Raw genomic sequence first — 15,152 nt, 5'->3', positions numbered from 1 at the left:
TCTCTGTTTAACCAGACTTTATAACATGAGTAGGAATACTGAAAAGCTGTAAGTAATCAAGTGATAAAATTATAATTTTTATTTGAACAGCTAAGTCTTCTGACTCTTAAAATGTTGAAGAATATGGCCACAGACTTGCAGCTTTACAGATTAAAAATGAGTACACAAAATTAAAATGTATGAATGTTTTGAAGTATTAAAGCCATCAGAGTGTGAATGTATGAATTGTATTAATGGTTGTGGTAATAATCAGTGCTTAGGAACTGCCTTCACCCCTGAGCATTATTCACATAGAGAGGAGTTAAAGATCAAACTCATAATTATTATAAATTATTTTTAATTTTCTTATTAACCTGCCTCTTTGAATGTGATGTGATTAGAATGGTATAAAACCTGTGTCTTTTAGTAAAATATGATGCCTAGGTTTTAAAAGTGCACAGTGGTTTTGGTGGTATCAAATAGAGGGTGGTATGAATTGAGTGTAGTTTTTCTCTACGTGTAACACCTGGATTAAATTCCAAAAAGGAAAAAAGTCGGACAACACGGGTGAAAGAGCATGACCATACCATCTGGACTAGGCAGTTACATATTTTTGCATAGAAAGTTCAGTGGCTGGAAAAAAGGAAAAACACCTTTCACTGTACTTTTATTTTATTTATCTTGCGTGCTTTTAACCAGGTTTTGTATATAAACACCGGATTTCTCTCATTACTGAAGATGGATGTGGCTGTTAAACAAACCACTTACTGTAGTTTGGCTTAAAAATTGTCTGGTTCTGGGGAAAAAAATGCTTCAAATGTGTGGTGAACTATGCTTTAATGAACTCTAGAAGCCAGAAAACTTCAACATATATTTACTTTAGAAAAGATAAAAACAAACTCTGTTACTGTCACAGTTGGACTTAATAGTATTGGCTGAAAAGGAGAGCATGGAACTCACCAGCCCTAGTTACTGTAATAGTTTTTTAATTATTTTTCTTTCTATAGTTCATTTGAATTACCTAATCCTTGCAGTGTTTACAGTTCATCCTAGAGGTTAGAAGTATATTCAGTAGCAATTGAGCATGGCTCATTTATAGAGTCCCAAGCATACTATAGCTCTGGGTGGTTATTCGTCCATGTACACATTATGAAAATGAAAAAAAAAAAGAAAAAAAGTCAAAGAACATTTATTTAAATTATTTATTTATTATTTCACACAGTGCTTTTTAAGTAAACTGTTTTATTAAATGGAACCAAAACTAAACTGTTTTTAATGCACATTCTTGCTTTATTCCTCCCCTGCTCTCCCCAGATGAAGTGTTACTCTCTTAGTGTCTGAATTGAACTAGAAATGGAAGAATTTATCAAATGTAATGGAGCAGATGTTAGTAAGTAAATAGACTGACTGCTAATGTCCTTCAAGAAAGTGTTTAGAAAGTAGACTTCATGCCTTTGGATAACTGGCTAAATCAAATCCAGAGAAGATTTTGGCATCAGTTGCAGGTAGCATTTACTTGATAGTTCATAAAAGTAATGTTTCAGAAAGGAAACAAATTGTCATTTTAAATGACTTAAAAGAATGTGCTGATGAAAAATTTGCCTCATTGGCAAAAATTATTCACTGGAGGAAACATCATATAGCCTTTGACACCACGAGTTTTACCTTTGCAAATGGCCCAAGCGGATTTGTGTCACTGTATACATAATTCACATAAGGTGAGATAAGTGGAGGCACAATGAGTCGTTAAACAGCATCAGTGCAAGGGAGAGACAAAGGACTTGGAGTGGGAAGCAGCACATAGGCTCCATGTGATGTCTGTGGGTTAAATGTCTTGTTGGATCTGTAGGTGCTGTGAAGTTATGTGGCCGACACACACAGCCATGCATGAGCAGGGGATGGGTGGCTGCATGGCCAGGAGGGCAAGGCTTGGCCCTTGTCCCCCAGCTGGGGACATAGGGAGTGGAGATGCATGTGTGGTGGGAAGGGGCTGAGCTTGGCAGAGTGGTGTGAGCATGTCACAAAGCCCTTAAGAGATGGGCAGGGGTGTGTAGAGCAGAACCGTACGGCCGAGCGTGTGAGGAGTACGCATGCGGTGGCAGGATGGCTCCTGTGCTACAGAGGGGTGAAGCTATCTCAAAGGATATTTGTTAAGAAAATCATTGGAAAGGGAAATTTTGATAAAATTCAAATTTTAAAAATGATAAAAGGATCCCTTTCATCCTCAGTCATATAAATATGCTTTAGGTAGATGTGTCTTTTCCGCTCGTTTTTTTTTCTACTTTAAATTCCGATGTCAAAATAGAAGTCATTCTCAGCAGATAACATTTCTGATGATTACCACCAGTGCTGTAAAGGCTGGAAGAAAATGCTGACATTTTTGTATTTAGAAAACAAGGTTTTGATGTGACTCATAAATTTTAAACAGAATCCATTTTAAAGAAAGTTTGCTTTTTCTTACCAGATTATCAGTAAACAACTCACTTTCTGGCTGGCGCATTCTAGTAATAAATTCTTCACTCAATTTACAGGGAAACTTAACTATATGTTTTGAAAATAGTAGACTTGCTATGAAGTAACCATAGAAGATAAGATATTAAAATATACATGGCTTTATGATCACAGTGCTTAAATTGCTTGTGAAAGGAGATTTCTCCTTTTCAGATTCTGCAACCTGTTCACGTTTGTGTTCATGGCCACCCAAGTTCAATAATTATTCTTATCATTTCTGTAATCCATTATTAGTTTTACAGTACTCAACATTAGCTCATATCCAATCTAGCTTTTCCTTTGGGAAAGCACAACTTACGTACATATGGTTCTCACAAAGATCTGTATTGGGTGTCAGTAAATGGAATTTTTCTTAATGTCCTTTATGAACATAAATGGGCACATAAATGCCTTCTTTATAATTACTGTTTAGAAAAAAAGCCACTCGGTAATTAGAAAAGAATATATGATAATTTCATTTGGAAGGTTGCAAAGCAGAATGTGGAATAAGGAAGTTTACAGTAAGTTACCATGTAAGAGGACACTCTTTCCTTTTGTATATGAAATAGGATCTGTCAAACAGCTGGTTTATGATATATATGATTGTCCTGTTTCCTCTTTTTTCCTTCAAAATGTTGCATCCATTTTTTTTCTGTCTCATGAACTGTTTTAAAAAAAATACAGTCTGGAAAAGTAAAAAGCAAAATAATGTCTCACTTCTTGTGTACTGCACTTCTTGTGTAGTGGAAGAATAGCAGGATTTGGCATAAACTAGAAAGTGAACAGTTTTATAGGGAACTGTCTTAATTGGAGTTCTTTTAATTGGTAAAGAGAATGTTATGTGAAATGCTTCCCCTAGACTTCAGCCCATGTTCAGAAGTTTGGTTACCCTGGACTGCAGGTTGTTAGCACAGCTGGGAAACCACCAACCCTCCCTGATCCCAGCTGGCCATTGCACTCTGGCCCCAACCATCCTCATGACCCTCAGCCCTCCAACACTTACAGGCTGTGAGTGAAAGGGTGGCTTCTTCTAGGAGATGTGAGTTCATAAAGAGAAAAGTTCTCATTTGTTGAGGTGTGTTTACTTTTGGCCAAGGGTCCAAGCAGCAAGTCTATGGACTGCTGGGGGAATCAAACTGCAGGAGTCGTGTAGACCTGTGAGAGAGGATTTTTAGTTTGTTTCTGTTTACAAGTTCATCTCATAAGTAGGTCAGCTGAAGGGGAATACTTTGATAGCTGCTGTTTTAATTTATTTACTCTGAGGAATTTCAGTTTAATGTAATTTCTCAGACTTTTCATAGCTGAATAGAAAATGAAGGCATTTGCTGTTTTGCTCCATCTCGTACTAAGTTAACAAATTACATGGAGAAGACTTGTCATGCTGCTATTCTGCATCCTTTCTGTGGGGCCAGTAACCTTCTTCTTCTTCCCCAACCAATACTGAATAGTTTTAGTAGTGTAGTAGCAGTTTTCCCCATTTTAAGGTAACTTCACATACCCTTCATAAGAGCAGTGACTGGTACTGCCCCTCTTCTCTCTCCTAATATCTACCAGAATAGGGATCAACTTCAGAACTTTATATTATTCTGAGATAAATACTTAAAGAAAAGTTTTCCTTTATTACACTTTTATTCACCGTGCTTTAACACCATGCTTACTACTGTACTGTTCATAGGTTTGGTGTATCTGAGGGTTCAGGTCTTAGCTCTGTCTCTCATTGGTGGCTGGCTGTGAAATTTATCTTTCTGTGCCTCTCTCAGATAAGGATACTGATGTCAACTGAGTAACAGCCCACCACGTGGACTGCTGTGGTGCCACAACATTTATCTGTTCTGCTCCCTCGGGGTAGAGAGGGCTCTGGTCTCATAATTTCAGGAAATGTAGCCATGGTGATGTTGTACCATCTCATCTTGCTCTCCAGTCCCAAATCCTATGCAAAATCTGGCCGAGACTGTACTGCCCTTTTGAATAAAATCACTTTAAATAAATGCAGTGATTTTTTGCCCCCCTTGAAATATTTCTCCCAGTTTTAACTTTAATTTGAGATCTAATTTGTGCAATTGTCAGGCGATTTGCACTGTGAGAGTGTATCTAAGAACAGAGGCTATACATTTAGTCCACAAACCTGAGAAGAAAAATCCAGAGAAAAGCTTTTGCAGAATACTGCCTGGGGTTTCCTCTGGACATGCTGCAGCAATAAGAACTGCCCTCAGTCCCAGCTGTAATGCTGCCCAAACTTCAACATGGTGACTGCCAGGAGCGTGTTTCTTTTCCAGACGGATAACTGGTATTGCTTGTCCAATTGAGTCCTTTCCACAGATTATTTTAAGCAATTTCACAAAATCTGAGCAAGTCAACTGATATTTCTTAGAAACATTTAATTATGAAATTGTTAGCAATTTGATGCGAGTCTTTAAAACTCAAACAAACAGTGTGTTCTTTGACGCCAGAAGTCAGGCTACTTTGCAACACTCTCACTCTAAACACAGTAGGATTCATGCCCATAATCAGCTCTCTGTTCATCAGTTGCTAGTACAGATGAAATTTTCTGCTCAAACAAAAAATAATTAATAGTTTTGTTTAATTCCATTAGATATGCATCTCTGTTGCTTTTATGAACTATGTTTTTAAAGTCCCATGGTTTCTTTATAATTTAAATTGTTTAAAATAATAGTAATGGATGTTGGTCTCTCTTCACTGATTTGAAAAGCCAGACTTTGCTAATGTTGTCTGTTTCGTTGACTGTGACTTGACATACTCATTCGCTTCTGAGACCAACAAATCTGTGGAGAATTCCCTACAGATTATTGAGAGACGATGTGAATAATGTTAAGTGTGTCCCCAAAGACTTTCAGGATGGATATGCATAATCAAGCATGCAGTTCTCAATACTAATTCTAATTACATTTTTTCCCCCCCTTAAATCACTAAGGTTCCCCAACCAGAGATGTGGGGCCTTCATTAGGTCTGAAGAAATCCAGCTCATTAGAAAGCCTGCAGACAGCCGTTGCTGAGGTGACTCTGAATGGTGACATTCCCTTCCACCGTCCGCGCCCGCGAATTATCCGAGGACGAGGCTGCAACGAAAGCTTCAGAGCTGCCATAGACAAATCCTATGATAAACCTGTAGCAGATGATGATGATGAAGGCATGGAAACTTGTAAGTAAACTATTCTGCATAAGGAATATTAACAACATAGGTTGATTCCTTTGGAAAGTGACTAAAGTAGTAGAAGATAATTTTAGGATTTTAAAAGAATAGAACTAACTTCATCAATTTTATTTTTTAGGCTTTTTCCCATCATTTACATTAACAGATCGCAAAATTCTGTAGCTTTCTTCCTTTCTAAAATGCGAAAATAAGACTATTGTTTGAGTGTTTGCTTAAATTACGATGAAAATTTTCTGTAAGACAGCTAATTAATGTACTAATATAAATTAGAAAAAAATTTAGGGAGAGACAAATAAACCCACTAAATTTATGTTACAAAAATATATGTGTATAACTTTGAAAAGTACATTTGTAGTGTTGGGGGGGGGATAAAAAGAAATCACTGTCCTTTAATTAGAGTGAGTAAGGCTGGCAGATCTAATAAAATATAAAGTTAATGATCAGCTATTACCCACCCTAATGGGCATTCATTTACATTTTCAGTTCTTTAACCTGAAGTATGACCCAACACGTGGAGAATGTCATTAACATAAAAGAATCACTTCAAAGCTAACCTTATCATTATTGAACTATGTAAGAATGGGCTGGTAAAATGACAACTCGTATTGAATGAAAATAGTATGAATGGTAAATTACCTCAAGAAGGGGTTGTATTAAAATCATTGAATTTTTAACCTTCGTGTTGTACTACTTTCAACTTGTCACACACCAGCAGAATTTTTTTTTAATCAACCTGCAGCTAGTTAGAAGTTTATGAATGAAGATGATAGTGGGAAGGTTGAAGTAGTAAAGTATTTAGCCTGAATGGTAATGGAAAAGGCTTGAAAAGGAATTTTTTACTCTCTTCTTTTTTAAAAATTTTTTAGTTTCAGAAAGTCTGTTTCATAGGCCTCATTCCCTAAATATACTCATATACTTTTTTTTTTTTTTTTTTTTTTAATCTGCCTCTTTCTAAAGAGTTCTGAGACTGAAAGGGAGGTCATTTTGCCAGTCACTTTTCTCAGAGGTAGTTACGGACAGAATTAATTCTGCTTTGCTTTTTCAGCACCTAACAATTTCATGCAGCAGTGAAGCTAAATGCTGGTCTGGTGCTGCTGGCTGTCAGTCTATTTCTGGCTAGTAGAAGAATAGGTATGAGAAAATGTGTAGTGATCCTGCTCATTTTCACAACCTGCATGCCTGTGGTCTTTTGGGACGCAAGACCATGTTTTCATAGAAGGCCCTCTTTGGTGTAAGCCCACTGATAGTAATATCCTGCTTTGAGGCTTCAGATACCTAAGGTTTACCCAGAAGTTACAGATGGTTTAACTTCATTTGATAAAAAATATAGCAAAACTGCTGTCATGAAGCACTTTCAAGATGAGTATAGGTTTATGAGATTCTGGTAAGGTGTTTTGAGCTTGTTAATGCACTGCATAGATAGTAGCAAGGAAATATTTGGAGCCCTCTGTATCCTTTACGTGGGAGCAGTGGTGTCATGGTTTAGCCCCAGCCAGAAGTCAAGCCCCACGCAGCTGCTCGCTCACTCTCCCACCAGCCAGATCGGGGAGAGAATCAGAAGGGCAAAAGGTAGAAAACTCATGGGTTGAGATAAAGGCAGTTTATTAGGGAAGCAGAAGCTGCACACACAAACCAAGCATACCAAGGAATTAATTTACTGCTTCCCATGGACAGGCAGGTGTTCAACCATCTCCAGGAGAGCAGGGCCCCATCATGTGTAATGGTTACTTGGGAAGACAAACCCCCTCACTGCAAATGTCCCCCCCTTTCCTTCTTCTACCCCCAATTTAATATATTGAGCATGATGTCATATGGTCTGGAATATCCCATTGGTCGGTTTGGGTCACTGTCTTGGTTGTGTCTCCTCCCAGCCTCCAGTGCACCCCCAACTTCCCTGCCAGCACGGCAGTGGGAAAAGCAGAAAAGGCCTTGCCTCTGTGTAAGCACTGCTCAGCAACATCAAAAACATCTCTGTATTATCAACCCTGTAGTCAGTACAAATCCAAAACATAGCCCCAAACCAACCACTGGGAAGAAAATTGACCCTATCCCAGCCAAAACCAGCAGCCAAAACTGGCTGAAATCGAGATCATAGAATCATAGAATCAGCTGGGTTGGAAGGGACCTTCGAGATCATCAAGTCCAACCCTTGATCCACTACCACTGCGGTTACTAGACCATGGCACTAAGTGCCACATCCAGTCTCTTTTTAAAAATCTCCAGGGATGGAGAATCCACCACTTCCCTGGGCAGCCCATTCCAATGTCTGACCACCCTCTCTGTAAAGAAATTCTTTCTAATATCTAACCTAAACCTCCCCTGGCACAACTTGAGACCATGCCCTCTTGTCTTGCTGATAGTTGCCTGGGAAAAGAGACCACCTAAACCTCCCCTGGCACAACTTGAGACCATGCCCTCTTGTCTTGCTGATAGTTGCCTGGGAAAAGTGACCAACCCCCACCTGGCTACAACCTCCCCTCAAGGAGTTGTAGAGAGTGATGAGGTCTCTCCTGAGCCTCCTCTTCTCCAGGCTGAACAGCCCCAGCGCCCTCAGCCTCTCCTCATAAGACTTGTGCTTGAGATGACGTAGGGTGAATCTTTTTGAGATGACATGAGTGAGTTTGGATGAAGTTGTCTAGCACTGGTGGACCAAGAGCCATCTCATGTCATAAGAGAACAAGAGCGAGGCCGTTGTCAGATCTCACACAATAAAGAAAGGCTGAGCAAAGTGTGACCAAGCTATATGTGTAGAACTATGCCTTCTGTTGAGTTGTGTTCTAATAGCTTCCACATATTGTAATGAAACATCTAAGAAGTACTCCAGAGATTTTATGTGCCAGGTTCATAGAAGCAGATGAGTACCAAAGCAAATATAGTGAGTTGGTTGGACAGAATTCAGTCTTCGAGGTCATCTTTTTCTCTTGGTGGCCGTGGGAACTTAAGAGCTGTCCCAGCCATATGCTGCCTGTCTTTCTGAAAGCATGTCTGTATCTGTGTTAAAACTCAAAGAAGTGCAGTCTGCTCCACTTTGTGTGAATTATATGTGGCCTTAGATTCCAGAGAATTTACCAAATGGTATCTTCAGCTGGACAAAACCTGGGCACGTACGAATATGTAGGAGTTTAGCAATCTGGTCCTAACGTAACTAATGCCTCACTGCTGCCATAACGACATTGCCTAAGTTTTTGTAAATTGTATTTAATTAATCCGTAATTGTTTGAAATTAAAATGTGACTTTCTCTCATTACAAAACCCAGGCAAACATGTTGGAGGTCAATTTGCTGATACCCTTGAGGTTGGATCCATTTGTCTGGAATTTTTTTTGTCTTTCTCCTCCAAGTGTTTCAGTTCTAGGAGTGTTTCTTTGTCTTCCATACTTCAGAGTTGCAAATAATAGCACTGCAATATATTGTATAGAGGAATTCCTAACGTACATATAGAGGAATTCCTAACTGCAATATATTGTATAGAGGAATCTCATGTACAAAACCCATAAAAAATACAGGTAGCATATGTGGCAAAGGGACCGAATCTTCTAAATGTCCTTGCTGTCCTTGGAACAGTTTGCTTTTGAATTACTAACTCCAGGGTGAAAATCAGATGACAATGACCAGTTCTGGACTAACATTTTAAGTATTTGAGAAGACATGTGTGAGTTTTAGAGGCTGTAAGGAAGGAACATTTGTGGAAAGGTGTGGGTGTTCAGCTTTTACAGATCATTTTTCTTGTTGTTTTTGTCTTAGGTTCTTTTTTTCTTAATACTTGAAATAGCTGACTGGAAGCAAAATGTTTATCTTTAGTGTCATGAATGAGAACAAAGTATTTGGATTGGGAGAGATGGACAAACCTTTCTAATCTTTTGCCGAATCTTAATTGCTAGAATCTAGGGCTGTATTAAATATCACGATAAGAGGCCTAGAAGCTTAGTGGCAAAATAGCTTCACATTAAGTAGCTTTGATTCCTCATGTGCATCTTTTCCATTTTATGGGCTAATTAGGAGAATAGCTTCATAATACCTGTTTGTGTAGTTCTCCGTAGCACAGTGTGGTTCGTGAAATGACACTAGTTTTCAGGTCTAATTGATGTTTAAAATATACTCCAATTTAATTTTTTGGCTTTGACATCCCAAATGGGAGACAGGAGGTTGCAGGAAAGGAAGGAAATAACAGCACCAAAACAAATACATTCTGCGTTTTGCAATAACCTAATGTCATTACTGCAACATAACAAAAATTAGAAGTTTCATTTGTAGCCTGGGCTTGAATTTTAATTGAGCAGCATTTGCATTTGTTCTAAACACTAGTAATTAGGTGTATGTTAATTGCGGAATGACTGTGCTGCATTAAAGGGAAACACGTTTTTTCATGTTGAGTCCTTTCAAGAAAACTGGAAATCACTTTAGTCCAAGAGAGAGACCAGTGTTTACTCCAGGAGGACAGGCATCCTAGTTCACAGGCCTCAGTCTAAGCTACTGAGCTAACTGCAAGCAAACTATGTATGACAGACAAATATACATCGCAGCACCAGTGTGGAAAAGGAGGCAATATTCTCTCCATAGAATATGCAAAATAAATAATAAGCAAAAGCATTGTTATGACAACTTGTTCAGCAACTCAGCATAGCACAGTACATAATATACATTTATGATTAATATAGTGTATTGTTATATGAATATGCTCAAACATAGGTCAAAACTGGTTCATCTTTCTACCATCATTCTACCAATGAAGTTCCAAGGAAAGAGTTGACTTCAAAATTCGTCGGAAATTTAATGCAGGGGATTTTTTTTACTAATTATATTCGTTTGCAAGTACAATCTTTTAAATGTCTAGTTGGTTTTAACTGGAACAGATTGTAGCTATAAATTAATGTGCAAAAAAATTAACATCTCTATTTCAAAGTGTTTTTCTATAACTCTTTTAATAATAACTAAATATCATTCCAGACACTGATTAAGAAATGCTGTGACCAAAAAAGGTACAAGAACAGCTAGTACAGAGGCATGTATAGCACCTATTAGTTTCATAAAATACAGTTATATGAATATTAAAACTGTGTCTACATTTGAAAAGGTGTATCATCTGCTTTACTCATAGCAGTCCTGAAGGCAAGTTAACATTAAACGCCAAGACCTGGCCTTGTTTTGGTTTTGGGTTTTTTTCCCTTTTTTTTTTTTCTTGGTGGTTTGTATTTCAGAGTACTAGCTGAGATTCAAAAATAGTTATTAGTGTTGAGATATATCTGACATGGAATGTTTTTCTTGAAATATGTTTATGTGATCTTCTGGTGATGGAGAATATTTACAGAAATCTTGATACTTGGTGAATAAGTACTAAGTCTGTTGGACAGTGGATTGTAATGCTAATAAATAAAAAGTATCTTACAAGCAAGTGTCAGAGAGAGAAATGAGATGATATTGAATGGCTTTCAGTCAGTGATTTGTAGATTTTTTCAGGTTCAATGATTTACTCTTAAGGTCAATATGAATGACGACTAAGAAAAGCAAATTTACAATCTACAGTAGTCCATATATGAGAAATTTCTAAAGAATTATACTTTTCTATTGGCTATAGAACAGTTGCTGAGATCTTGAGTAATATTAGCAGGAATAATATTAAGAAGTGGTAAACTAGGAAAATGAAAAAATTATTCTTTTTTCCTTCTATAAGCTCTGACCATTTCCAAATCTTATTGAGTGCAGAAGTTTTTTTTCTTTGCCATAGACTCTGTGATCTATGTGACTTTTGTACTTAAAGTCAGTTCTTTGGTCAAGGTTTAGACAGGCAAGTACACAGTCAGGGGTCATGCTTAACTAGGGATGGGAACATTTGAATTTGGGCTGTCTGTAACTATACTGGCTTGATATGAAAATAGTAACATAAATAATTTATAACAAATAATTTATTCTTTTTATAGTTAGTAATTCTAATAAATAGTAATAAGTAAACATAATAACAATAATAAAGCAAAACGGTATTTTTCAACTTGTACTGCCAGAAGTTGTTTGGAGCCTTTGTATTCATTAGAGCTACAGGAGACAGCACTAAGTATGCATCTGTGATCCTAATTGCTGCTTTGTGCTCTCTATTGGAAAACTGAGAGATGATTGCAGCCCTGCTTATAATGTGATGATATGAAATGTTGGAGCTCATGGAAAGTCACAGCTTCACTAGCCATACAGTGAAGGATTCTGACCCACCAGCTTGAAGTGGTTTATTTTTTTCTTACTAAACTCCTTGAGGAGTTTTCAGTTTTTTAATGGATTTTTTCTTTTGGTCATTTTTCTTTCAAACTTTCTGAACTACATGTGGTCTGTTAAATCTAACCTTGGGTATACTTTAGGAGTCTTGGTCTTGGATTAGAAACAGAGAATGAACATTTTATCTGTCCTTAAAGGATTTTACTTGTTCCGCTGGGTGAAATCTCCCCACCTGAATCTCCCAGGCCACCCCATCTCAACCAAGAATAGCAACAAAAATAAAAATCATAGTGCATGATGTGTTTTAAATGACTCCAGGAAATGAAGTAGCATAACAAAACTATTATGTTACTTGTGGAAGAAGAAAAAGTCTTAAGGCTTGCATTGAGGATTAACACTCCTTAATGACTTTCATATTTTTATGAGAGTATGACTAAGAATTTACCGACAAGGCATGCTGCACTGCTCTTGTTTCTTCTTGCAGATGTTTCTAAAGCTCTCCTCAACTGATTTAGATACTGAAACAAAATGGGCCAATTAACATCACTTTGCTAATCCTCTTTATTAATCCACACATTATTCAGAGTACCCACAAACTACAAATCATGTTTTTCAGAGAGATTTGCAAAGGTGAATTCCTTGCTTTTAGTACTTTTGTAGTTCTAATGAACATCCTTGGAAACTCCTATGTGAGCAGATATTGATTTTTTAAAAAAATATGAGTATATTGTGGTTTGCATATATCCTGCTTCAAAATACTTTATGGAATATACCAAAAAGCCTACCCTTGTTGTTTGTTCTTATCCCACTGATGTTTCTTAATATGTGCTTTCAGTGGAGGAAGACACAGAGGAGAGCTCAAGATCTGGTAGAGAATCTGTGTCCACAGCAAGTGACCAGCCATCCCACTCATTGGAGAGACAAATGAATGGAAGCCAAGATAAAGGTGACAGAAAAAAAGCTGGAAAGGAAAAGAAGAAAGATCGAGATAAAGAGAAGGATAAAATTAAGGCAAAGAAAGGAATGCTGAAAGGCTTAGGAGACATGTTCAGGTAGGTACTTTGCAATGAAATATAGAATGAATTATAAAAAAAGTTTCATCTTTTAGTTATTCATTATACTGTGAATTTTTGTTGAGGCCATAATTTACTATGCAAATACATACATGGTTTTTATAGGCCCATCTCTCAATTTTTGAGCCTATGGGTGGTGTCATGAAAGGGAAGCAGCTCAGAACGGAAGAGATGGGGATGGCTGGCAGGCCAAAGGAAAGGAAAGATAAAGTTAAAAATGGTTTTAAACCACAAACTACTTGGTGTTGCAGAGTCTTTAGTGATGTCTAAGTCGTGCACATATCCTTTGATAAGTTAAACCATTTTGGGTTTTGGGTTTTTTTTTTTCTTTTTAAATACTGTACCCAAAGCTTATGTGTTACTAAATGAATGTTTTTCTTTGCTTTACTATTAAGACTGTTGGTATCATGGAGGCATGATTGAAAGAGATGAATCAGTTTGAGATTGAAAACCAGCATGCTCCTCTCAAGAAAAAGAGGATCTAAATAAGATTGTGTACTCTGAGAACCCATAGAGAATGGGTCAGTGAAAGAATGAGTTCTTTTTAAAGGAGTCTTCTCTCCAGCAGATATAAGTGATCTGAAAGGAGCAGACTGCTGAGGGACACCCTGCTGTTGTGGGTAAATGGGGAAGCATGACAAACACCTTTGATCACTTATGGGAAGGGGTGAGAGAGCAAGAAAGTCAGTCTTTCTTTTAACTAGCTAGTGTGAATAAATATATTTTGAAGAAACAACCAATATCAACGCAGCATTTGTTTGGTGTATTAATTTTTTCATTATTTAATTTTAAGGGTGAGGTACCAGCATTATTTTAAAGATTTATTAATGACTCTGCTCTGAAAACATGTAAAGAGAGCTTCAGTTAACTTTCATTCCATTACTTTCTTTATCCTGTAAAACATTAGTTGAACCTGTGTTGTAACTGCATAGGTTCTTGAGAATTGTTCTGTGACTGTGAATCGTATTATGAGGGCAGTTCATGAAGTGGAACACTGCACCCCACTCCGGGAGAGTGTGGAAGATAGGAGATATAAAATGTTGACTGGTTCTTTTCTGCACTCTTTGCCATTTATATACAGCAGAAATGACAGGTAAAATTGAGGCACATTATACATGATAAATTCTATGGGCTCTAAGTCATTGCTTGCTGGGTGCTTTGAATGCTATCTTGTGAGTTCACTCAGAAGGTGTTTACAGCAATCTAGAAAGCTTGGGCAGCTCCGTGGTCCAGACAAGTAACCTTTTCTGTATGCTTGATATAACACTTCTGAAATCTTTAATCTGGAAACAACAGTAATTTAATTGATAGAAAGATCTGACGATTGCTTTGTTGTTTGCTTTTCATAACAGTCAACATTTTCTTCAGTTATTTTTTTCCCTCACTACCATTTCTGAGTGAACTTTACTTTTGAGTCTCCTCTTAATTAGCGCTGGGAGCAGTGCTATCTGGATGCAGTTGACTCCTCCTGGATCTGTAAATTAGCTTGCACCTTGTCAGCCCACCCAAGAGAGGTGTTCCTGGCAAGCAAGAAAATGCTGATTGAGGGAATTAAGCATTATGTCTCATTTCCACTTGGTGCTTGATTTGCTTTGTTGACAGGTTTCTCAATAATGTTTGAGAGATGGGTTTTGTTATGTCTGCAAGATAAGCTACTACTTCTACCTATAACATGCTTTGTTTTCTGTACATTTGACATATATCATAGATATCAAGTAATCACTGAAAGAAGTTGTGTGATAGAAAATAATGATGACAGTAACATTTAAAATTCAAACCAGGATCAAAGCATAATTGGATGTTTTGGTTCTGTGCAACATTGTGATTTCTTTGTCGTTCTTTTTTTCTCCTTTTTCAATTTTTTTCTTCCTTTTCAGTGCTCTAATCTTAAAATAATCTTTCTTCATTAGAATGTATAGGCAAAAACACTCGCTGGATGAAATTACTGTTAACTGACACTTTATTCCAGTGTCTGTATTTAGCCAAAGGGCTTTTTGTTGCCTATCTGGAAACTAGCAGCTCATAAAGTGGAACCTGTGTGATGTATAAAAATAAGTCTCCTTGTCTTCAGTTAAAATTTTAGGATTTGCTATTGGGATCTTCATTAAACCATAGTGGGAGATGGAAACTCCCACTAGAGAACCCATTTATCCTTCGGCATCTAGTCATCATTTCCAAGAAATTCCTGGATGATTCAGAGTTAAAATCATAAGTAAATCTTTTAAACACTTCCATTGT

General features: G+C 37.3%; 1 protein-coding gene across 13 annotated transcripts in view; it reads left to right on the top strand.

Moving 5' to 3' along the window:
- The window catches only part of PARD3 (par-3 family cell polarity regulator), a 432,225-nt gene that overhangs the window by 279,727 nt on the left and 137,346 nt on the right, over positions 1 to 15,152 (top strand). For all 13 annotated transcript variants that reach the window (XM_029961730.1, XM_029961733.1, XM_029961729.1 and 10 more), the window contains 2 exons: positions 5,402 to 5,629; positions 12,677 to 12,893. In XM_029961730.1, the coding sequence (XP_029817590.1) occupies positions 5,402 to 5,629; positions 12,677 to 12,893 (445 nt within the window). The remainder of the gene's footprint in view (positions 1 to 5,401; positions 5,630 to 12,676; positions 12,894 to 15,152) is intronic.

The sequence above is a fragment of the Manacus vitellinus genome, unplaced genomic scaffold (assembly GCF_001715985.3).
Source record: "Manacus vitellinus isolate BGI_N305 unplaced genomic scaffold, ASM171598v3 scaffold_3_pilon, whole genome shotgun sequence".
Taxonomy (NCBI): Eukaryota; Metazoa; Chordata; class Aves; order Passeriformes; family Pipridae; genus Manacus; species Manacus vitellinus.
The sequence above is the reverse complement of the archived record's forward strand: the minus strand, read 5'-3'. Positions and strand labels throughout refer to the sequence as shown.